Source organism: Passer montanus, unplaced genomic scaffold (genome assembly GCF_014805655.1).
Source record: "Passer montanus isolate IOZ18808 unplaced genomic scaffold, ASM1480565v1 scaffold2, whole genome shotgun sequence".
Lineage (NCBI taxonomy): Eukaryota > Metazoa > Chordata > Aves > Passeriformes > Passeridae > Passer > Passer montanus.
The window spans coordinates 10491666-10515445 of NW_024366591.1; the positions used below are offsets into that span (position 1 = coordinate 10491666).

A 23780-nucleotide genomic window follows, 5' to 3' on the forward strand; every position below is an offset into this window, starting at 1 on the left:
AATTTGAATCCCTTAAAAAGACATTTTTGAATATGTGATTTACTATGCTGTTTTCCTTCTCTGCAGAACCATTGATATTTTAGAGCTGACAGAACAAGAGGAACTGCTGAAATTTCACTACCACACCCTCCGATTGTATTCAGCTGTTTGTGCTTTAGGCAACAACCGAGTGGCCCATGCTCTGTGCAGCCATGTGGATGAATCTCAGCTCCTCTATGCTATTGAGAATAAGTACATGCCAGGATTGTTACGTGCAGGATATTATGATTTACTCATTGACATCCATCTCAATACCTATGCAACTGCCAGGCTGATGATGAATAATGAATTTATAGTTCCAATGACAGATGAGACCAAGAGTATTACTTTGTTTCCTGATGAAAACAAAAAACACGGCCTTCCTGGTATAGGACTTAGCACTTCATTACGGCCAAGAATGCAGTTTTCCTCTCCGAGTTTTGTAAGCATTAGCAGTGAATGCTTTCAGTTCAGTCCTGAATTCCCTCTGGAAATTTTGAAGGCCAAAACCATAGAGATGCTGACTGAAGCGGTCCAGGAGGGAAGCCTCCATGTCAGAGATCCAGTTGGGGGTTCTACGGAATTTCTGTTTGTTCCTCTCATCAAGCTCTTTTATACCCTACTAATTATGGGAATCTTCCACAATGAGGATCTGAAACACATCTTGCAGTTGATTGAGCCCCGAGTTTTCAAAGAAGCAGTGAGCCAGGATGATGAAGTTGATTTCTCAGAGAAGGAGTTCAGTTCAGATGAGCTCAAGTCAGAAGAAGGAGAAGAAGAAATCAGAGGAGAGCAAATGCCAAAGGAAGGACTCCTTCAGATGAAACTTCCAGAACCTGTTAAATTGCAGGTAAAAATACTGTCTTGATAGTGGTTGCTCCTGTTTTCTTCATGTGGTAGTTTATCTTTCAAGGAATAAAGCATTTTGAAATTATTTTTTTTCAGTTAAATAGAGATGTAATTTCCTTTCAGAAAATGAGAAGACTTAGTATCTTTCTGATGATATAAACCTGCTCACCATAGATCAAGAAACTATGTTTTCATTAAAAAGAATTACTTGCTCAGTGCCATTAATAGTGGATTCCTCCTTGTTATGGATCCAAACAGAAAAGAAATTCCCTAGCAGAAAGGGGTAAATCCATTCTGCTGTAGCTTTAGTTATGTCTCAGGCACATTAATCCCTTGCAGATGCCAGATATTCTTGCTGTAAGATTTCTTTATGTGTAGTAAACAACAGCATTAAATGATCCAGACACTTTATTTAATAGTAACTTGCAGTAGGAAATCTATCCTTACTTGCATATTATCCAGAAGATATTTCCTAGCTTTCCAACTCCTGCCTCTCACAATGTTGTTTTCTCAGATGTGTCACCTACTCCAGTACCTGTGCGATTGCCAAGTGCGACACCGAATAGAAGCCATTGTAGCATTTTCTGATGATTTTGTGGCCAAGCTTCAAGAGAATCAGCGCTTCCGGTACAATGAAGTGATGCAGGCCTTGAACATGTCTGCTGCCCTGACAGCTAGGAAAACAAAAGAATTTCGATCCCCTCCTCAAGAGCAGGTACAGCTTACAATGGACAGTTTCTTACTTGTTGCGCTTTATTGCCTTTTTATGTTGCAGAGTTCTGTTTGATTTTAAAGTTTTTCCTTTTGGAGATCAGTGTGATTTGTCTTTTCTTTGTATTCTCTAGATTAACATGCTGCTGAACTTTAAAGATGATAAAAATGATTGTCCATGCCCTGAAGAAATTCGGGATCAACTCTTGGATTTCCATGAAGACCTAATGACACACTGTGGTAAGTCTTGTTACTGAATATTTTTACTTTTTAAATTATATTACCTTTAGAAGCAATTTTGATAAGTAATTTTATATAAGAAACATCTTATAAAAACTTAATAGTCTGTAAATTACACTGTACAAATTTTAAATATTATCAAATAAAAATAATTAGCCTTTAGTCAAGACCAAGGAAATATTCTTACCTGGTTAAACTAGAAGGGAATGTTGTATGTTTTGTTTCATAAGCATCTATTTTACCAGCTGACAAACTCAGTTTCTTTATTCTCTCCTTATGGGGCAAGCAGTCCAGACATCAGTGGGTTATTGTTCAATGCTTTCCAGCTTTTCAATATGTTTTTTGTGTTTGGTAACAGGAAATGCAGATGAAATAAATAATATACATAAACATTTGAAAAGGAAAACAAACTTTATCTTTTGATTCTTTGTTTTTTCTTTCCTTGTTTTTCATCATTCTGCTCTGTTAAAACTACTTAACATAATTTTTTGTTACCTTTTTCTTGTAGAAGAAAATAGGAATTTGCATTATCTACAAGTAGAAAATTAATTTTGTGGGTCAGAGGGTGCATTAATTAATAAAGAACTAATTGCTCTGTATATTGCAAAATAAGTAAAACAGTTACCTGTCCTAAGTCCAATGTTTGCTTGCTTAGTCAGCTACCACTTGGGGATTCACATTTTATGGAATGGTTGAGAGAAAATATATTGAAAGTTTGCAAATAAAAGAAGCACAACTAGAGCTCAGGGACTAGCATAACTGTGAGAAAACAGACATTTCATTTACGTGATTTCAGACCATCTCTGTGTTCCAACTGATAAGACATTTCAGTGTCTTTACTGTTAATTAGTTTGGTAGAGGAGACTACCATTCAAATAATTTTGTAATATGATTTAATGTATAATATGAATTTAGATGACCATTGCTTAATGTAGCATCAATTGCCCTGTTACAACAATATATAACAAAATGACTTTTGATATAAATGGAATTGTATCTAATTAAAAAAATCAGACAACTAGAATGAGATGCAAGAAATTGAGAAGAATGATGTTATGTTATGAAGAAACATCCTATAAAATTCAAGACTGCTAAAGAACTCTCCATAAAACCCTTAACTTCAGGTCTTGTTTTGGGAACAAAAAGATCCAGAAAATGGTTGAATGACATTTTTACTTGGACTTATTGTGAGAAATAGGTGCAGGTCAAGATTTGGAATTCTCTGCAATGAGGAATTCCTCTGCAATTTTGAATTCCTCTGCATGAGTCAGTAAGTTTAAAAATAAGCAAAATAGCTTATAGGAATCCCATGGAGATCAGCATTGGAAGTATAAAGACCTGCACCTGGGAAGGAATAAGTCCTGCAGCAAGGACAGGCTAAGGAGCAAATTAGAAAGTAGCTTTGCTGGGGTCTTCAGTACACGAGTGACATGGCTGTACTGGAGTGAGGTCAGAGAGGAGCCATCAAAGATAGTTAAATTATTGGACCATCTTTTGTACAAGGAGAGAATGAAAGGACTGGGGTTGTTTAACTTGAAGAGAAAGCTCAAAGGGGGATGGTATCAATGTATATAAATACCTGTTGGGCAGGGGGAGTTTAGAAGGTAAAGACTCACTTTTCTCAGAGATGTCTAGTGACATGAATTGAAAATCAAGGAATTATAGTTGTTTGTTACTGTAGGGTGATGGAACTCAAGCATAGGTTGCTCAGAGAGGTTGTAGAGTCTCTTCACCGTAGGAAATACTCAAAACCTCAGTGGACGTAGGTCTGGTCAACTTGCCCTAGTTGGACTTGTTTTGAGCTGGGAGGCTGGACTCTAAAGGCTCATTCCAAACAGAGCTGTTCTATGATTCTGTGACTCTTCACATTAATTGCTTTTACCTTTTTATGGCTTGTTATAGTAATGTCATGAAAAAGCACTGTATTGTGAGGGTGGCTACTTTCTTCTGACTGATCACTGGAAAGTACATTTGTTGTAACACTCATGCTTTCACTTCTTCTATATGTTTTAGGTAAAAATCTTTACTACTATCATTTCCACCACATTATATCTCTGGGGACTTAATCTACACTTTTGGGCTACATATGTCCAAAACACAGACATCAGTGTGTAAAAGTGCATACTGGGGGACATATATTTATTGTAGGTTTTATGTGTAACATCACACAATTTATATGCTAAATTGCTAATTGCGAGTTGTACTTTCCTGCTTGGCATATAGGCCTATTCTATACTTATTCCAAATGCTGGTTAAGCATGTCCCATAGAAAACCCTCAGAGTAGAACAGTAGTTCAGTTTAATTATGTTTGTATATGCAAGATATCTGTAGCTTGCTTAATTTTATTCTTTCACTGCTTGGTGCATTTTAATTTCAGGAATTGAACTAGATGAAGATGGAACCTTGGATGGCAACAGTGATTCAACCATTAGGGGTCGCCTCCTATACCTTATGGAAAAAGTTACAAATATGAAGAAGAAACAAGATGAGAAGACAGTTGATGAGGATGATAAGACATCCTGTAAGCAAAATTAAATCAGTTTATTGCAACTTAATTACAAAAGGGTGACCAAACAGACCAGGAAGTTCTTCACACATTTTCAGCCAAAGCAAGTTGTATTTTTAGGGAAATCTGTGCACCCTAAAGTTTGTAGCTTAACTCAAAACAGGCACAGATGAATTTATTAGGCAGATTTGTTTCCTAGTGGGATGTAGAGAAAAATTTCTTTTAGTGGCACTCTTGCCCTATATCTTTTGTTGGCTCATAATTTTTTCTGAATACATCTTGCTTTTAATAGAATTAGTGCAGACTTAATAATCGTAGCAAGGTCCTGTTTTATGAGAACTTCCTCAGCTGCAGCAGCTTCAAATCAGGATTTGCATGAAGATTACCATATGAAATAATCTGCAATTAGACTGCAATTAGCAGAAGCCTCCCCACCCAACCTAAAATTCAAGATTTGCTGACTGTAACAGCTGCTCTGTCATTTTTTCTGATATTTACTGCTTTTTCATCTTGATAAGGATCACTGCCAGTAGCATCCTCATTCTGCAGTTGGTGCCAACTGACTATTTAAATTTTATTTATCTTTTTATTTGTCAGTGTTGCCTTTATTTTTCTATTTTTTCCCTTTTTTTGTCGTACGTGGCACTTTCAAGTGTCCTTATTTTTTATGTGATAATTAGAGGCTAGGTCAGTGCAGAATCTGGTGATGAATCTTATCTCTTCCTTTTTTTCCTTGTAGTGAGCATAAAAGCTCTATAAAATCTGATTTTCTCTTTCTCATATTAGTAGAAAGACTATTACATTAAACAAACAGACCCACAGGTAGGTGAAATACAGTATTGCAGTTATCAAAACAGGAAAAAATTTGATTGCTTGCTCCCAGGATTCTTCCTTAAAAAAACCAAAAAAAACCAAACAGAACAAACCAACCCACCCAAAAAAACTTAGGATTGTGTCCCTTCTTATTATTAATTATTTCAGTCCTTCTGAATCATCAGCGCAGACACATTTCACCTTTTTCCTTATTTTAAAGTGTTTATATTCTTAAAAAATGCCAAAATGCCATACTCTGTGTCAGTGGAAAGACCTGCAGTGCAGTGCCTGGACAGTAGTAATGAAATACTACTATTTTTACCCCTTTCCCTGTATTAGCATGAATTCTCTTCTTTGTTAAACATTCTATTTTCTGTAAACTATTTCTTCAGTATCTTTCTGTAATTACTTTTCTTTTTGTTTGTTAGTTTGAGTTAACCTGGAATTACCTTAACTGCAATTACATAGCTTGTCTATATCAGCATATCTTTCCCAAACATACATATACCCCTACTAATAAAGACTATCAGTGGCACTACCTGATATAGGTTTCTTGTTTCATTGGAGACTGAACTGGGAATATACAAATGATGATTTGACAAGGCCTTTGTCTTTGGCAAAGGAATAAGCTAAATGAGCAATTAATGGTAATTCTGTGATTTATTTATTTTCTTCACAGCTACTCTGCAGCAATTGATTTCAGACACGATGGTGCGTTGGGCCCAGGAGTCAGTGATAGAAGACCCGGAGTTAGTGAGGGCCATGTTTGTGCTGCTGCATCGCCAGTATGATGGTATTGGTGGTCTGGTTCGAGCCCTACCCAAGACTTACACCATCAATAGCGTGTCTGTGGAAGACACCATCAATCTTCTGGCATCCCTTGGCCAAATCCGCTCCTTGCTTAGTGTCAGAATGGGGAAGGAAGAGGAGAAACTTATGATTCGTGGATTAGGGTAAATAACTGGAGTAACTTCTCTTTATTTACAGATTTTATTTTGTTATTTGCTGTGTGGTTGTGGCCAAGGTTGTACATGAAGCTTGAATCTGAATATGTGTGTAAATGCAGACACTGCTCTCAGTTATACAGTATCCTCAGTAGTAAGATAAAGCCTTTGAAGCATTATAGGTATTATATAGGGGGAGAAACTGTTGACATCTGTAAGTTGAAAGTATGTTTGTAATATTTTATGACATCAGAACCTGTCTTATTACTACATTTTAAATAGTATAGTTGTGAAGAATCCTGTCAAGAATACTATCCATTTCTATGAATGCACTATTGGCTCTTGACACATAGGATTTCTTGCAGCACTCAGCTAATGGAAGTTGTGCCTACCCATATCTGCAATATGCCATTCTTTTTATTGCACTAAATGTGGATAGTGTGTTTGAGCTGGGAAGTAGTTCAAACATTGTTATTCTTCCTAAAGATATGATTAATAATAGTGAAGTACGGTCTAATAAAGAGGTCAGTTGGAGGAAAGAATAAAGCAAACATGATAGTCTCTAGCAGGAAAGAGGTTAGTTGGTTATTTTCTCTCATGTTTTCAAAGAGATGTCTTTTGATTGTAAGTATCTGCTGTGATCTATTGAAAATCTCCAATCAGCAAGAGCTATGAGAATGAAAGACAGCATCATATAAAGAATGCCAGGAATGCAAACAGAAGCAAAGCTTTTGTTGTGCAAAATACTTTTTTTTTTTAGCTTACTGAAAGCCTCAAATACCTAAATAATGTCTATACATAATTTTGTATTGTCATTATAAACAATGCCTACTTCTCAGGTTACCAGCAGGTCTCATTAGTATTTTATGGTTGCTGAAGTCTTTGGCATACTCATGGTAAGGCTTTGGTAAAAGGCATAGTCTGACTCTGTCAAGTACTGGCATTTCCAAATCTACCTTTTTATACAGATTGAAAATGTTTGATTTCACTCCAGTTTAGGAAGTCTAAAATGAGTGAGTGATTGCTAGATTTGGTTTTCATGTCATGTTCTGTGTTTAGTTCTTATACATTTTTTCCCCTCAACATTTTCTGCTGTGAATTAAGAACCAAGATTTTCTGAATATATTGAATGTTATTGGGTTTTTTGCTGATACGTGAAAGTCTGGTGTAACTTAAGCCACTGTTCTCACTGCCTCTTCCTGTTATCTTTCTTGGTAGTCTCTATGACATCTTGTTTAACTTGTAAGTTACCCAGCTGTGGTATTTGTACCTTTTAGAGGCTAAACTAAGCTCAGCTCCAACACCTTTTTAGAAATGCAATTTTTTTTAATTGGATTTATTTTTATCCTTTCTTTCAGCTGAGAAATTGAAGTGTTACTTATTGCTGCCTTAAAACTCAGTTTCCTCAGAAATGCTGTTAAGATTTTTTCCCTAAGCATGACATTTTGTAATACAGTTCACAGTTAAACAGAACACTGAAAATGGATATAATTTGCAAAGTAGGACAATGCTGCTGGTGGCCAGCCTTTGAAGTGACATTTTGACATTCTGTACTGCTTTCTGTAAAAGAAAGTTGCTGCAGATAACCAGGAGTTTAGAATGTCTTGGAAGATTGATACCATTGAGGTCTTTTTTCAAGCCTGAAGCATTACTGCAGAAAGGAGATGAGACAGCTTTTGGAGGCATCATTACTGATAGAAATTCAGTTTTAGGCAAAAAATTACTGGGAGTCTAAAACTCAGTGTCAAATAGTCTTCTTCACATCTCATCTTTTAAAAGGCTGAATTTTTCCTGCCTGAGAGAAGGAGTTTTAGGTCAGGAGGAAAAAACCCAGAACTGTTTAAAATGTACAGTGAAGTTTGAGCAGTTGCCAACAGTGTTTTCTCTAGTGACCTTCTAATCCTTTTCTCCCATGGCCTAATTGCTTCCACAGTTATTTATGGGTTGTATTTGATTTCAAGACTAATTATATTTTTTGGAAATTTAATTATTCTTTAAACTAGACTTTTTATTGGATATACCATGTCAAATAAAATATTGACATTACGATTTTAAAGTTTGATTTTAAATATGAAAATCTGTTCTGATGAAATATATAGAAGAGTTTTACTGAACAGTAAGTCATGAATCATTGTGCAGCTTCTGGTTTTCACACTTAGCAGATAGCTGGATACCTCTTTCCCCTAGGATTTTTTTATTGCTTTTGATGGCATATAGGAAATGTCTCCATGTTTCAATGATCTAAAAGGCTTTTTGTGTCAAAAAATATTGCATGATTGAATTTAAAATGTAAAATAATATAGCAGTTTTGATGACGTTCTTGTCACAACATAGATTTAGATCTGAACGGAATTTCTAATGAGAGTAGAAGAGTCTTCTACTCCAGTGTAATTAAGGGGTAATTAGCGCACTAACTATAATATGGGAAAACAAAGGTCACATTCTTCCACAATGTGCATAGAAAAATAGACAGGAGAGATTGAAACTCAATGGGAGAAGTCCCTGAGGTAATTTTTTACTTCAGGAGGTAGTGAAGAATTGCACAGCTTTGCAAATAACATAATAGGTAAATTTCTGGTCCGTAACATTTTTTTTGTTTTGTTTTCCTGTAGAGACATCATGAATAATAAAGTATTTTACCAACATCCAAATCTCATGAGAGCTTTAGGCATGCATGAAACTGTCATGGAAGTGATGGTGAATGTGCTTGGTGGAGGAGAATCCAAGGTAAAGCATTTCACTGCTAGAAGGCAGAGAGTTCATGATAGAGCTGTTCAAAGCTTTTTCCTATAAAGCACTGAGCTATCACTGGAGGTACTGGGATCATAACCTTTTACTAATTTCCATTAACATAATAGTTGACTAAGTTTTTTAGAAGAATCTCTCCTTCCATTCCAGAGGAAGGTATTATTAACATTGCAATTTTAGATGCTTTAAAAAAAACTGTAGCACTTTCTATGTTTATTATGTTCTAAAGGGGAGATTTTTTAATCAACTAATTAAAAAAACAACTCAGTATTACTCTATGAAACTGAGTATACACCTTTTTTCATGTTTGAATCTAGAATCTGTGGGTGATCCCAGCTTTGGTTTTTAACATTGATCTTTGAAGCTTAAGGTTTTACTAACTGCCTGGGAAGGGCAGTTGATTCCAATGAGAAACCGAAACAGTTACTTTCCTTGAGGGGCAATGAGTACACCACCTACATATTAGTATGTTAGAAGACTTTATATAAAATGATCCTTTGCATGTTGAATGCCTGTATTAGAGTTTGAAGGTCAGTCTGTTTTTATTTGCATCTTAGGAAATCACTTTCCCAAAGATGGTGGCAAACTGCTGTCGTTTTCTATGTTATTTTTGCCGCATCAGCAGGCAGAATCAAAAAGCTATGTTTGATCATCTGAGCTATTTATTGGAAAACAGCAGTGTTGGCCTCGGTAAGTATTAAAATTTAAAATTTCTTGCTGATTTATATATGCAACCACCTATATCTTTCTTCATCCCTCTATTTGCTCACTATGTATTGAAATTTCTATATTTCTGGTGCAAAATATCTTCATTAACTGTATTGCTAGCTCTAAACAACTTCCCTGACAGTAGCATTGAGCTAATTTAGTACACTTTGTTGTATATGCCTGAACATTCAGAGACATATTGGTTAGTTGCTAATGTTGAGGAACAGAATATATTCCTGTTTTTACAAGGAGAATCATTGATAAATTTTGGCAGCATTTCATTAAGGCTTACCTCTCACTGCTCAAGCTTGCACCCCTACACTTTTTTCTGTGTACTGGTCAGTATACAGCTGTGACAGTGGGAGAAACACAGAGCTCATTTGCTTGATTAGAAGCATATTTTGATGCCCAGAAGTTAACCTTGAAACTGTCTTAAAATAATTGCTTTCCTACTCACCTGAAGTGTTGTAGAGGAAATATATTTGTTGTTATTTAATTTAGTAGTTGAAATTGACAATATATTTGTATTTAGCAATCATCATGGTAATTTTGAAAATGATCATAAATGATCAGCATAGAACTGAAGTTTAACCTCAAAATCTTTTTGAAAAGGAAGAGCTGAAATCAAATGTGTTTGGAGAGTCAATATGAAAACCTTAGATTTTTCTAATGCTATATTTACTGACATTTAAAAAAATACAATCTTATATATCAAAGTGTAAATATATTTTCTATTTCAGTGCATTTGGTGGCATGTCCATGTATTAGACATAAAATAATTACTTCATTTTCCTTAAAACAGAGTTGTGTCAGTTAGGAAAATGAGAATGACATCTTAAAGTATATGATAGGAAGAGGAATGTGCAAGACAAGCTGTTTTTAGCTTGAACATTCATGTTGTATTTTCATTTCATATCACTGTTAAATTTCATGCAAGTGTGTGATGATGTATTATAAAGTGAGATGTATAAATGATATATTTATAATCATATCCTACCTAATGACAAAATGTTGCATCTTATTAAAAAAGTTAATGCATTTCCTGTGAATTTGTTGGGGTTTATTCAATTGATGTTAAAACTAAATGTTATTTTAACAGCCTCTCCTTCTATGCGAGGGTCAACTCCTTTAGATGTTGCTGCAGCATCTGTAATGGATAACAATGAACTTGCTCTGGCTTTAAGGGAGCCTGATCTGGAGAAGGTTGGTAGCTTCTTCATCAAGCATTTTTTTCCCTTGTGTAGAGGAGAAGATACTCTTTTCTTGGTGTAAACAAAATCCAAGATTATATGTCAGTTTCTGGTACTTTTCTGGGGAAGATTGAGAACTTGGTTGGTTGTTGTTTCTGCTGGTGATCTGAGGAGTTGAACAGAGTTTTTGCAGTGATTACACACACAGTTGTAGCCAAAAAGAATTGCTTCAAGGGAGACTTAATTTTGCAGTAGTGGAGTCCATATCCAACAAAACTTGGTTGCTAAAATCTTTCTTTGTTGTTCTTTTAATGGTGATACGCAGTGGTGACATGAGGCAATAAGGGTTACTAGGAGCTTTGTGACAACTTGTTACAGTAGATGACAAATTTTCATAGAGATATCTGTCTATATCTGTTGTATTTCCTCCTAACATTTAAACCTGTTTCAGAAAAGTTTAAGAAATTTGGATTAATTACACTAAAGAATAAAACACTCAAGAGAATCTGTGACAATTGTGTAGTATGTCTAAATTGTTGCTGCAAGGAGGAATAAAATAATAGTTATACTGTCAGTAGTGGATAGGAAAAGCAGGTTAATTAATGGAAAGATAGATTCAAGGTAGACATTAAAAACTTTAAGAAAAGACAGAGGAATTGCAATATCCAATTTTTTTTGAAGACTTCAGATTCTGGAGATGATGTAATCTTCATAGGAAAACATCTGTCAGGAATGATAAAAGTGCAGATATTCCTTACTTGGAATAGGAAGATGGACCATGTGTATTTAAAAGGACATTATCAGCCTTAGCTTTCTTATAAGTGCTCAGCAAGAAGAAGCTGTCCAAACTGGCTAAAGGCTGTGCTTATAATTCTTACAGTTCAGAAAGGAAAGAGCCAACTGAAAACTACTACTGAGCATATAGTCCTCAGTTACAGGGAGTGTAATTCCTGCTGTAATTGTGGCTGTGCATATAAAAAAGAAAGGAAAAAAAAACAAGTGAAAATGAATGGTGAAAATAAAAAAAGTGGACCTTTTATTCTTTATGAAAGAAAAAATTTGGTTTCAATTATAGATGGTATATGGTTGGAGGATATTGCAAAATTGACTAATTTGTAATATTCAGAGTTGCAAGAGAAATGAGGTAAAAGGTAGAGAAGCATATTCTAGAGAGACAAATGATGACAAATGACAAATGAGAAATTGAGATAAGTAGATCATGCAGTTCATGGCAGGAGTAGGAAAAGACTGGAAAAGTGAACCAAGAAAGAGGGTGCTCTTCAGATTTGCCCAAAGCATGACACAGTTTTGTCAGGGATAAGAGATTGAGGATACCATATCCTGACAATGTATGACGAGGCTTCCCTTTGTAGTTGCACTTCTCTTCTTTTTCACATTTAATATCTTTTTCATCCAACTTTGCTTTTAGGTGGTTCGCTACTTGGCTGGATGTGGGTTGCAGAGTTGTCCTTTGTTGATTTGTAAAGGCTACCCAGACATTGGATGGAATCCAGTTGAAGGAGAAAGATATTTGGATTTTCTTCGTTTTGCTGTTTTTTGCAATGGTAGAGTAGAAGCCTAAACATTTTATAACTTCCTCCAGTATCTAAATAAGTTTGTAATTTTAAATTGTAACACAAGCTAACTTGGTAAGTTACTAACTTGGTGAAATAAAAGAACCTGCAGAAAGAGTAGAATTATTCAAGACACACTAACTTATATGAGTTTTGAAATGGGCACCTAGGGTCCGGTGAACCTGTGCCCCATTTTTTGGGTCCAGTTTTGGTTTTTGAAATGCCCATGTCTCCTTTGGAAGTACAGCAGATTCCTAAATCTTTTTTGTGATAAATTCATGGTAGATATAGAGCCAAAGCCCTATCTTTTTATGAAGATTTAGATAGTCCAGTTTTAGTGTCCAAGCAATTATATTGGTATACTCATTAACTGTTGCACTTGACTGAGTCTTTACTAAAATTCAGTAGTTTCAGTGGTGCTTTAAACATCCTTTACAACATAGTTAATTCCTAGGCTCTCATTAATTTTGAATTAAATCATATTTTATTTCATACTTTTTTTTTCATTTCATTACAGTAATAGAGGAGTATACGTGTTTATGCAACTCTTTTGTGATATTTAAACTGTTTTGTAGTAAAAAGTATCTATGCATTCTGCTCTTTTTTGTACCTTTTTTCCTGATTATATTTCAGAACTCTTTTTGATATAATCTTGTATCCTGATATTTGTTCTGTGTGGTAGGAGAGAGTGTGGAGGAGAATGCTAATGTTGTAGTCAGACTGCTTATTCGCCGACCTGAGTGTTTTGGTCCTGCTCTAAGAGGAGAAGGAGGCAATGGGCTGCTTGCTGCCATGGAGGAGGCAATACAAATATCAGAAGATCGAACAAGAGATGGACCTTCCCCAAGTAATGGATCTAGCAAAACCCTGTAAGTGCAGCAGAATTGCTTACATTGCCATCATATCTGTTTATTTGTTTTGTGATCTTAGATGTGAAATGACTTTTTTGTTTTAACTTAAAACAAAACTGGTAACTGTGAGTTACCAGTTCATCCTTCCTTGGATTCTGTGTCGGAGAGAGATTATCTTTTGCTAAACGGTGCTTCCTCCACACTATTAATTTAATTAACTCTCTCCAAATATTAAGACATCTCTAGAATTCTGTTTGTTCTTTTTCATTCCATTAAGAGTCAGTCCATCGATGCAAAATGAGACATATAAAGAGTGCCAGTGGTTACAATGGAGATGTTGCTGCAATCTTTAGGGGCAAACTACATTTTGTCTTAGTCTGCTGTGAGTGCATTTGTTAACAGAAGCTACTCTCTGTAAGCTGTTACATGTATGAGAAGATTTTCTTTATTTATTACTCTTGTTAAAAAGTTCTTTTTTAAAAAATCTTTTGCTTGTTGTAACATCTAACTAATTACAGTGAAATAGAAGAGCAGGAAGATGACACTATTCACATGGGAAATGCAATCATGACCTTTTATGCGGCCTTAATTGATCTCTTAGGACGTTGTGCTCCTGAAATGCATGTAAGTTTTATGTTCTTCAGACACTGGAAAGTAAAGGCATACTTGTTTTATAGGTTACAGGCTTGCCATTCATTTTTTTCTCAGTATCATGCTATCAGGTATTAAAGCAGTGGTATGGCCACGTAGTATCTTAGTGGACATAATGTCCTGTTCTATTGATTGGCAAGGGGGAAAAGATCCTCAGAAGCTCTTCTTTTTAATAGATTTTTTTTTTGACTGTCCATTGTGACAATAAAATTCCTCAAATGTCCCTGTTTGCTGGAATGGTGTAGAGTGATGTATTCTTTATAAACTAAAGTTTTATACTTCATATTTTAAACAGACTTTTAAAGTTTCATGTAAATGTAAATATTATAGGGCATTTTTTTAAAATGTAGGGATAAGCATTATACTTGGATATACACATAAATAACTCAAAATCTATTCACACTGAACAAACCTCAAAGAAAAGATGTCACTATTTCAGGCATTGGATACAAAGGACAGAAACACTATGAACACTTTCTCTTATGTTAGAGATTGAAACTATTTGAAAATGTTTGTTGTTTATGATTCAAAATACATTATTATTCTTCAGAAATTTAGTTATACATAGTTTCTCATTTCATACTGGAATGTGTCCTAATTAATATACATTAGTATAGATCAGTATCAAATTTGTGCAGGGATTGATAACTTGAGAGAGGAGAGATACATGTAGTTAATAAGGTCAGTGTATGAATACCTGTTTCGTTTGAATAAAAAAATTGTCTTGTTCTCTCCCTGTCCTGCTGCATTTTCTTTTAAAAACAAAACCAACAATTGAGATATTGAAAGTGTCTTATTTGACCAGGACAAAACCCTAATTTTTTCCATCTGAAAATCTGTTTTTGTTTTCTTCCCCACCCCTCTCACCGTATGCTGCTGCATTGTAAGGCTTTGTTCACCAGCTTTACCTGATTTCTGTTCTGAAAATGTCTTGTCTCGGCAACCCCTTGTGTGAGGACACGAGGCTTGACTCCATTTTGCTCAGAAGGCTGATTTATTATGTTATATATTATATTAAAATACTACATAAAAACTATACTAAAAGAACAGAGAGGGAAGAATGATCAGAAGGCTACAAAGACAAGAACAGAATAGGAATGCATAACAAAATCCTGTGACTGCTCACAGCCTTGGCACAGGTGGCTGTGATTGGCCACTAATTGAAAACAATCCACATGGACCAATGGAAGATGCACCTGTGGCATTCACAGCAGCAGATAGTTATTGTTTACATTTCTTTCCTGAGGCTCTCAGCTCCTCAGGACAGGAAAAATCCTAACAGAGGAATTTTCACTAAAATATCATGGCTACAAAAATGAACTTAGTTTTATTTAATAAGCAAACATGTAAATTTTTAGACTTCGTACATTTGCATCCAAACTACAGCAAATTGATGCAGATTGCATGAAATTTACATTGTTAATTATAATGTAATTTTGGGAACAGTTATTCTTTTGTATAGAAGACAAAAAGAAGACCTTTCTAAATTTTTATTTGTCTTTTTATTAGCTAATTCATGCTGGTAAAGGAGAAGCCATTAGAATCAGATCAATTCTACGGTCTTTGATTCCACTTGAAGATTTGGTGGGAGTAATCAGTATTGCTTTCCACATGCCAACCATAGCAAAAGGTAAGATTTTGCTACACTTGTTCCTCTATCCTAGTCTTATGATTTGCAATTTATCGTCATACTGACAGTCATACTTTTTTCAGCATTTAAAAAAATTATAGAAATTCAACTTTTTATTATGAGAATTAAAAGACAGATCATGTGTATCTCATACATGTTTCAAAAATCATTCTGCATGTTGTAGTCAATTCTGTGTGCTCCTAAATCACATATTTAACAGGATATAAATCCTGTTAAATTGAACTATGAAAATCTATTACAACTTAAAAAAGAATTTTTAAAATGCATGCTTTCTGATTTTAGAACTGTTTTAAAGTACTGCAGTCTGATTTCTGAATAACATAATGGTTAGCTCTTGCTGTTCTAACCCTATCAATTGCTTCTAGCAGATCTTACTAAGATACCAGAGTTGTTCTCCAGCAACTATGGTGAAGAGATAGGTGTAACATACATAGGCAAATGCATTTCTTCTTTTTCCTGCCTATAAAAAATTGATTGCAATAGTGGGAGCTACGTGAGCACCTATATAAAAGGGAAAGGAATTGCCTCTGCTTTTTTGTGGGTCTGGAGAGAAAACATTATAAATGCAACCTGTATTGTTGAGACACAGGACAAGATTTTTCAATAGGTTACCGTAGAAGAGATGAAAAGATCAATAAGTCCATTTTACTATTACTTACTTATGTTCCAAATAGGGATAGACCTATAGGTGAAATGTCAGTAGGAATCTGCAGCTCATAGATGCAGAAGTGCTTGTTTCCTTTCCAAAATGAAAGTACTAATGTTTTAAAATATTTCAATGAAATTCCATTGAAATTTCAGTGAATTCAATTTTTAAAATTTTGAGATAGGTAGGACTTTTTAGCACATTCTTAATTCTTTGTCATACATTAAAGATATCCTCACCAATGCTGCATTTCTGAGATCTCTGATGCAGCGTTCTTTTAAGCGTAATTTTACTTTCCATCTGCTTCTGCTGAGAACTAGGTAGTTATATGGGTTAATGATTGTGTTTTAGGTACTTAGCATTTAGAATATCAACTGTTAAGAATCTCTTAATATACAAAGCATAAACAGAAAAACGTGCAGGGACTTTGAGGTCTCTGGGTAGAATTTGTCTTATGCATTCTTTTTGATTTAACTGCAAATATGTTTCCTTTGTGTAAAAAAATATGAGGAAGATGCCTAGATATTAACAGAGATTCAAAAGCTCTGTCAGTAGCAGCATGACTGCCTAGTCTGCTGATGAAGGAGAATCCTTGTCACTGAAGTCTTATTTCTTCCTTTTAGATGGTACTGTGGTGGAACCTGACATGTCTGCGGGGTTTTGCCCAGATCACAAGGCAGCCATGGTTTTGTTCCTTGACAGGGTCTATGGAATTGAGGACCAGGATTTTCTTCTACACCTTCTTGAAGTTGGCTTTCTGCCAGACCTTCGTGCTGCTGCCTCATTAGATACAGTAAGGTTTTCAGTCTGTTTTTATGTTGCTTCTCTTACCTTATTGAACATTACAGCATTTTTCATCCCTTGAAACAGTGTTTTTTATGTCTTCACATCATCTGCGTTTCTCAAATGCTGGCTGAACTGCATGTTGCTTCTGAGCTTTGATAATGTTTCAAGATGCATCATCCAGTGTAATGCTCCCTTTTTAAGAACTTGCACTGATACCCTTATCTAGAAAAGATGCAATGCCTTTCCTCAGGAGACTTTCTGAGTTTGTGCTATGGAATCCAAATCAAATGAGCTGCCAATGAAGCAGCAGGGAAGAAGCGACTGGGAGCCTCTTTCCAGTGATAGACAGAAAGTGTTCATCTCTGTGCATTTGTTAGGGACATCTACGCTGTTATTTAGAAAATTACCACATTTCTATTTCTGTTCCTCCTCACTGTTGCTGCTTTTTTTTTTTTTCTGTGAGTCTTCTTTTTATCTAATTTCTTTTAGCTGTCCTTGTCCAGAAAGCTTAGAGTTAGAGAGCTATTATGAGGGCTAAGGCATTAAATTTGGTTTTCCTATTCAACCTTTTAATACAACATTTTTTTCTGAAAATAATGATGTTGTTATTTAGGATCATAGACTCATACAATTGTTAAGGTCAGGAAAGACCTCTAAGATTATGAAGTCCATCTGTCAAGCTAGCACCACTACCATGTTCACCATTAAACCATATCCTCAAGTGCCATATCCACTTTTTGGAATATATATTCTGCTTTTTTGAGCACTTCCAAAATTATGACTCCACCACTTACCAGGCAGCCTATTCCAATGCTTGACAACCCTTTCTGTGAAGAAATTTAGGAGTGTTCTGTTTAGCAGCTAGGACATTCTTCAGTATAATTTTGAAAATTATTTTGGTTTTGAATGACCATAGTTACTGTTTTTGGTTTTGTTCATTAAAAACAAAACCAAATCTTTCTATGACGCTTGAAAAGCAGCAGAAGAAGGTAGGCATCTAGCTCCAGTAGACATCATATCCTTATTTCTGTGTTATGGAAATTTCCCCCTTTATAATTGCAGAACAAAACCAACAATTTCTTTTCATTTGTAACCACACTGATGAGACAAGTCTAATTTCTGTCCTGTTTAATTTATAGGCTGCTTTAAGTGCTACGGATATGGCTTTGGCTCTGAATCGATATCTTTGCACAGCAGTCTTGCCTCTCCTGACCAGATGTGCTCCCCTGTTTGCTGGCACGGAGCACCACGCTTCCCTCATCGATTCCTTATTACACACTGTGTACAGACTCTCCAAGGGATGCTCTCTTACCAAAGCTCAGAGAGATTCTATTGAAGAGTGTTTGCTGTCCATCTGTGGGTAAGAAAATACTCCTGGCTGTACAAGAATGCTAAGTGATAAAGTAATATGTGATATTTATAATACAGGAATGCAGAACTATGCCACCAGTAACATAAACAAGATTATTTTCCCCCGTAAGATGATTGTGATAGTTTTTAAGTTACTGTGTTCAATTTGCAGTTTTATGAATTACCAGTATTTCCTCAGTTCTCATTCATTCAGTCCTCAGTTATTCTGCCATCACCAAACCTTTTATATTAAAACCTTGGTGATTAGCTAAAAGAATGCAAAAAGAAAAAGCTGTGGAATTGTAGAGTTATACATAGACTGAATTGCTATTTAAATAATTTTGGCTGTGAAGATTTGTGATTGATATTCAATAACTTATCTAATTCTGTGTAGAGGTTTATTTATGGTGTGTTCCATTTGAAATCCTAATAAATTACTAGTATTGTCATGTCTCTACTGAACAGCTTTGTGAGAGATTTTGTTTGTGTGTCTGCAGAGTCAAAAGCAGTTGGTTATCTAATTTTTTTGTAAACTCACAGGCTGAATTATGAAAAGCTGACTAGGCAATTATGAATTCAACTTCTAATTGCAGTCAGCATTTAGGCTTTCAGTACATCAGAGGATTTGGTTTGCCTTTTTTTTTAGTATTTCACCATGACTTTTTTTAATTGTGTGTGATATGTGCAAGACATTTATATTATAATACTGAAAAAAATGTGTAAAAATATATTACATTAGATGGTATTTGATGACTATTTAATATATACATGGCATTGATGGGAACCAATAAAATTGACTAGATTTTGCTGTTTATCTGGAAAGCTTTAACGTCCATGCCATTCTAAAATACATATTTTAACAATTTCTTTTGTCCTTCCAGTTGGTGCCCGCTGCCGTGTCGTTTAGCACATCTAAAGAGAGAGTGCTCTTATGTCTTCATTAGCTTCTAAGATATGTTAAGAGTCATTGAGATATATTACAAGCAATCAACATTATACCCTTTTTTGATGAGCATGGTGATCCTAATACGCATTATCAAAATTCAGGATTTTTTTTTTCCTGGTTTTCTCTGTCTGTAGATCAAATGATTTCTTGGCTTCTTTGAACCATTTGATGCAAACACTTGTTTGCTTTCTTCTGGACCTGTGGTGCCCTAGTGCCACAAGGAAAATAATATTGTATGCATTTGAAGAATTTTAACGGCATAGAGCTGATATGTTGCTTTAAAGTATTTATCAATTATTTACATGAAACTGTGCTGGTACACCCTTTTGAAATGGTTTGTCTGCTTTTAGGCAGTTGCGGCCTTCCATGATGCAGCATTTGCTGAGGAGATTAGTATTTGATGTACCTCTGTTAAATGAACATGCAAAGATGCCTCTCAAGGTAAAAGTAAATATTAGTATTCAACAGCATTATTTATGACAGAATGCAACAGAAAATATTTGCATGGAGAAGATTCTCTGTAATCTTTGTTATGTTATTTCCACTCTGCCGTAATCTAACACCATAGTTTTTAAGGATAAATTGTTGATTTAAGAGAAATTCAATCTAATTTACATCCATCCATATGGAATTATGAAGTCTGGGTCTAATGTTTGCTTCTCCTTTAGTTATTGCCTGTTTGTTTCAGCCTATGTGAAAACAGCATTGAAAAATCTTTGGGGGCAGGGCACAGAATCCATTGCACAGAACATAACAATTACAGTTTGTACGTGACCTTCCATTTGCCTCTGTATTGGTTTTCCTTGCTTCTGGAAAAAGGACTCTTTCTCTCGTGGTGGTGCCTGGAAATCTCTTAAGTAATAATGCTTGGTAGTAATGTTACATTTTGTTTTCAGCTCACAAAAGTTTAGCTGTATCATTTTATTCTGATTTCTAATGCATAAGAAAAGTGAGGGTTTTTTCCTTTTGGAGCTGACACATTCCTTAAAGATTCCTGATGTCATAATCACTTCTAATAAACATTTGCTTCCACACCTTGCCTACTGTTTTTTAGCAGTCTATTTTAGCTTTCCCACCACAGTTTTGCATTGGATACTTAATATTTTCTCATTTAATATGTTTTTATGCTTTAAGAGCATATCAGCACATTTGCAACTCTGATATAAGAAGAGGAATTTAAATTGTTATCCCATAGCCAGGGCCTGCTGCTGAAGTTCTTCCAAGGACTTCATAATTTGGTTATGCCCGCCCCCCAGAAATCCTCAATCAAGCTAAAGATTCTGAAGTAGCCATTCTTTCATGCCTGTGAGAAAAACACTTGATAATTCAGTATACTGCCCTGAAGGGGACCCTTCTGATGCATTATGGCATTTTATGTGTTGCTAAAACCAAATAGTAACTTGGCACTTCATGTATGGCTGTAGTTCTTCAGGGTTTGTTTTTTTGTTTTGTGGGGAGAAGAAACAAACCCAGCTCCTTGACAACTGTTCATCTAAAAGAAAAGATATTGTGATACCAAGGGTCATGACTGCAGTGAGCTGCCCTTGCTGCTGAACTGAACAGTAAGGAAATAATAATTGGATCCTTTTGGCTAATCAGGCTTTGCGAGAGTAGCGAGTGAAGAGAACCATGGTGCTGGCATGGGCAAAGGATTTTGTCCATTGACACCTAAAAGACTAAAACTTCTGAAGAAATTGAACTCTTTATCTGAAGATAGACCTATAACTTTTAAAAGGTTTCACTGACAGTTAAATCCAGTGATTTAACAAGGGACTCCTACCCATATCTGCTGTGTTTCTGATTTGAAAGTATTGTAGTATTGTAGTGTGCATTCCTTACGGGCCTGTGCTGGCAAGCCAGTTATATTACTATAAAGAGGCAGCTGTAAGTTAATCAGACATTTGAAAATGTAATTTTGATTGGGAAGAGAGGAGAAAATGGAGAAGGCAAATCAGAATACAGTGCTATCTACTGTGAAGACATTTGCTGATTTCTACAGTTAAAAATTGCCTCAGGTTTTAAGCAGCATGCAAATTCAAATTGTGATGCTGTTTCTGTATTCCATGTAGTTCAGACATTTTGGAATAGGACTACTTTGTTTTTATTTCCTCTTAAATAACATTCAGTGCTTCATCAGGGATTTCTCTAAGACTAAACCTATCTTACTCTCTTGAGTATGTTTAAAAACATATTCATATATATTATTATTGACATGTAGTCCAAAAGCAAACTTGTCTGGCCACTGTGTAATTGAATATAGTTAAAAAAATATTTTCAAATATGTTCAGCTCTTAGAGTCCATATTTCAGAGACTCCCGTGGTGCTGCATAAATGGTAAAACTTCTGTCTTTTTGCATTCTATATGCATCTAAGTACTTTGCATTTTTTCTTTAGTCATCCGACAATTTAAATAGTAAATATATATTTACAGATTATTTAAATATGAAGATATACACACATATGACATGTATTGTTTTGGGATTTTTTTCCTGATTTGTTGAAAGTGTAAGAGAACAGTGCAGTATCAGGATTATATTTTTGGCTATTAAAATCCTCACTTCTATATATCAGATGTGGGTTTTTTAAATTTAATTCCTGTCTTTATTTATGCACATATACACTTTTTTTTTATAAATGTCTGCATTTTTCCAACTTAAATTTTATTCAGACTGGAAAAAGGGAAATCACATCAGCTCTCTACTGACTGTGACTTGCAATATTTTCCAAAAATCTTTACAAAATGGTGTTGAAACAAAGATGAAAAAACTGCTCCTTCTGGATGTATATGCACCAGTGATTTAAAAAATGTATATTCAACATCACTTATTGATAAAAGTATAGCATTTTTTTTTTGGTAGCATCTGTCTAATGTTTGAGTGCCAGAATGGAAGAACCTCAGCAGTTGCATTTCATTTGTTTTCAAAATATGTTCTGTTTCAGTTGCTGACAAATCATTATGAAAGATGCTGGAAGTATTATTGTTTGCCAAGTGGATGGGGTAACTTTGGTGCTGCATCAGAAGAAGAACTTCATTTATCCAGAAAATTGTTCTGGGGTATTTTTGATGCTTTATCTCAAAAGGTAAGCAATTTTAGTATCCATCTATTACTGTAAAATCCTTACTGTGTAATCGTTTTTCTTAAATCTGTAATTTTTACCCAGCTTATAGTAACATTGTATCATGCACTTTGAAGAAAAAAAATTACAGGCTTTAGTGAATTTAAATCTTTCTCATATAGCTTCTAATTTAATGTAGGTATAAAATTTTATCTCCTAATTAACAAAATTATAACACTAAAGCCATTATCTTGAGATGTATCTACACTTCTCTGTTTAGTAGTTGTACTTACAGCACACTTGAATCAATTCTGTATCAAACAAAAATTTAATAATATGTCTTGGTATGTATTTATTGTTCATTCTGTGACTATTTTTAACAAACCTGCTTAAAATTTCATGAGTTTAATTCCAAATCTAAGTGTTAATGAATGCTGTGTGTATTCCTTTGCTGTGCTCTCTTCCTGACATCTGAAGAATGTTTAGCGTTTCTACTAGTGAAGTCAGCACTTTTCCCATTTACTTGAGCAAGATTAATATTTCCATCTAGCTTTCTGCTTTGGACAGTCAGTTCTCTTTATTTTCAGAACAAAAACTCAGTTTCACACTGAGTAAGAAGGCCATTCTCTGGCTGCTTCTTTTCATCTACAGCTGCATCAGTTTCACTGGTGATGTTGAGGGTTCCCATCCGCTCCTCACTTTCTGTCCCCTGTGTGTTCCACAGAAGTATGAACAAGAACTCTTCAAATTGGCTTTGCCTTGTCTGAGTGCAGTCGCAGGGGCCTTACCTCCAGATTATATGGAATCAAATTATGTCAATATGATGGAAAAACAGTCTTCAATGGATTCAGATGGGAATTTTAATCCTCAACCTGTTGATACCTCAAAGTAAGGAATTGCTTTGTTGCACCTGGGGTTTTTTTTGATCATGATTGTGTAAAAGAGGAGGGGGAGTCTGTTGTTTGGTGTGATGTGAATTTGAAGCTTCTCTTCTGAATGTTTACTTTATAGATAAAATGGAGATCTTAATATATTTATTTATGTAGTTATTTTAAATCAAGTAAAGCAATAACTAGGAAGTTACATCATTAATTTCTTGGTTAACTTAGAATATTTTTAATGCACTTTTAACCAGGAGATAGAACTATCCAATTGTCTTTACATGTTTGCTGCAAACAAACCAGCATGCTCTTAGAAGCTGAATAAGTAGATGTCTGCATCACCCCTGTCATTATTAACATATGTCAAGACACTAATTCCAATTTGTGTGAATGACAGTGTACCTACAGAAAATTGTCTGATTGTGCCTTCACATAATCTTTTAAAATATGAATAATGGGATTTAGGCAGAATAATCTTCATTCTCTCTAGGCAACCAGACTCTGGCCCTGCTTTTTAAAGTATATCTCAATAGAAATTTTCTGCTCTGATTTTTGACTACAGCAAGTGTGCCATTTTCCTTTGTATAGAATAGTCTTAGAGAAGCATGGCTATGCACTATATTTAAAAAAATTCCTATTGTAAAATGTTTGCTTCACTT

The 23780-nt window shown here is 35.0% G+C and overlaps 1 protein-coding gene across 10 annotated transcripts in view; it reads left to right on the plus strand.

The window, feature by feature from the left end:
- The window catches only part of RYR2 (ryanodine receptor 2), a 386098-nt gene that overhangs the window by 255416 nt on the left and 106902 nt on the right, over positions 1 to 23780 (plus strand). For all 10 annotated transcript variants that reach the window (XM_039706867.1, XM_039706870.1, XM_039706871.1 and 7 more), the window contains 17 exons: positions 67 to 868; positions 1382 to 1582; positions 1713 to 1818; positions 4197 to 4340; positions 5818 to 6091; positions 8695 to 8809; positions 9388 to 9520; positions 10638 to 10741; positions 12158 to 12293; positions 12985 to 13171; positions 13672 to 13777; positions 15314 to 15434; positions 16725 to 16894; positions 18027 to 18247; positions 19534 to 19624; positions 22124 to 22264; positions 22965 to 23128. In XM_039706867.1, coding sequence (XP_039562801.1) covers positions 67 to 868; positions 1382 to 1582; positions 1713 to 1818; positions 4197 to 4340; positions 5818 to 6091; positions 8695 to 8809; positions 9388 to 9520; positions 10638 to 10741; positions 12158 to 12293; positions 12985 to 13171; positions 13672 to 13777; positions 15314 to 15434; positions 16725 to 16894; positions 18027 to 18247; positions 19534 to 19624; positions 22124 to 22264; positions 22965 to 23128 — 3216 coding nt within the window. The remainder of the gene's footprint in view (positions 1 to 66; positions 869 to 1381; positions 1583 to 1712; positions 1819 to 4196; positions 4341 to 5817; positions 6092 to 8694; positions 8810 to 9387; positions 9521 to 10637; positions 10742 to 12157; positions 12294 to 12984; positions 13172 to 13671; positions 13778 to 15313; positions 15435 to 16724; positions 16895 to 18026; positions 18248 to 19533; positions 19625 to 22123; positions 22265 to 22964; positions 23129 to 23780) is intronic.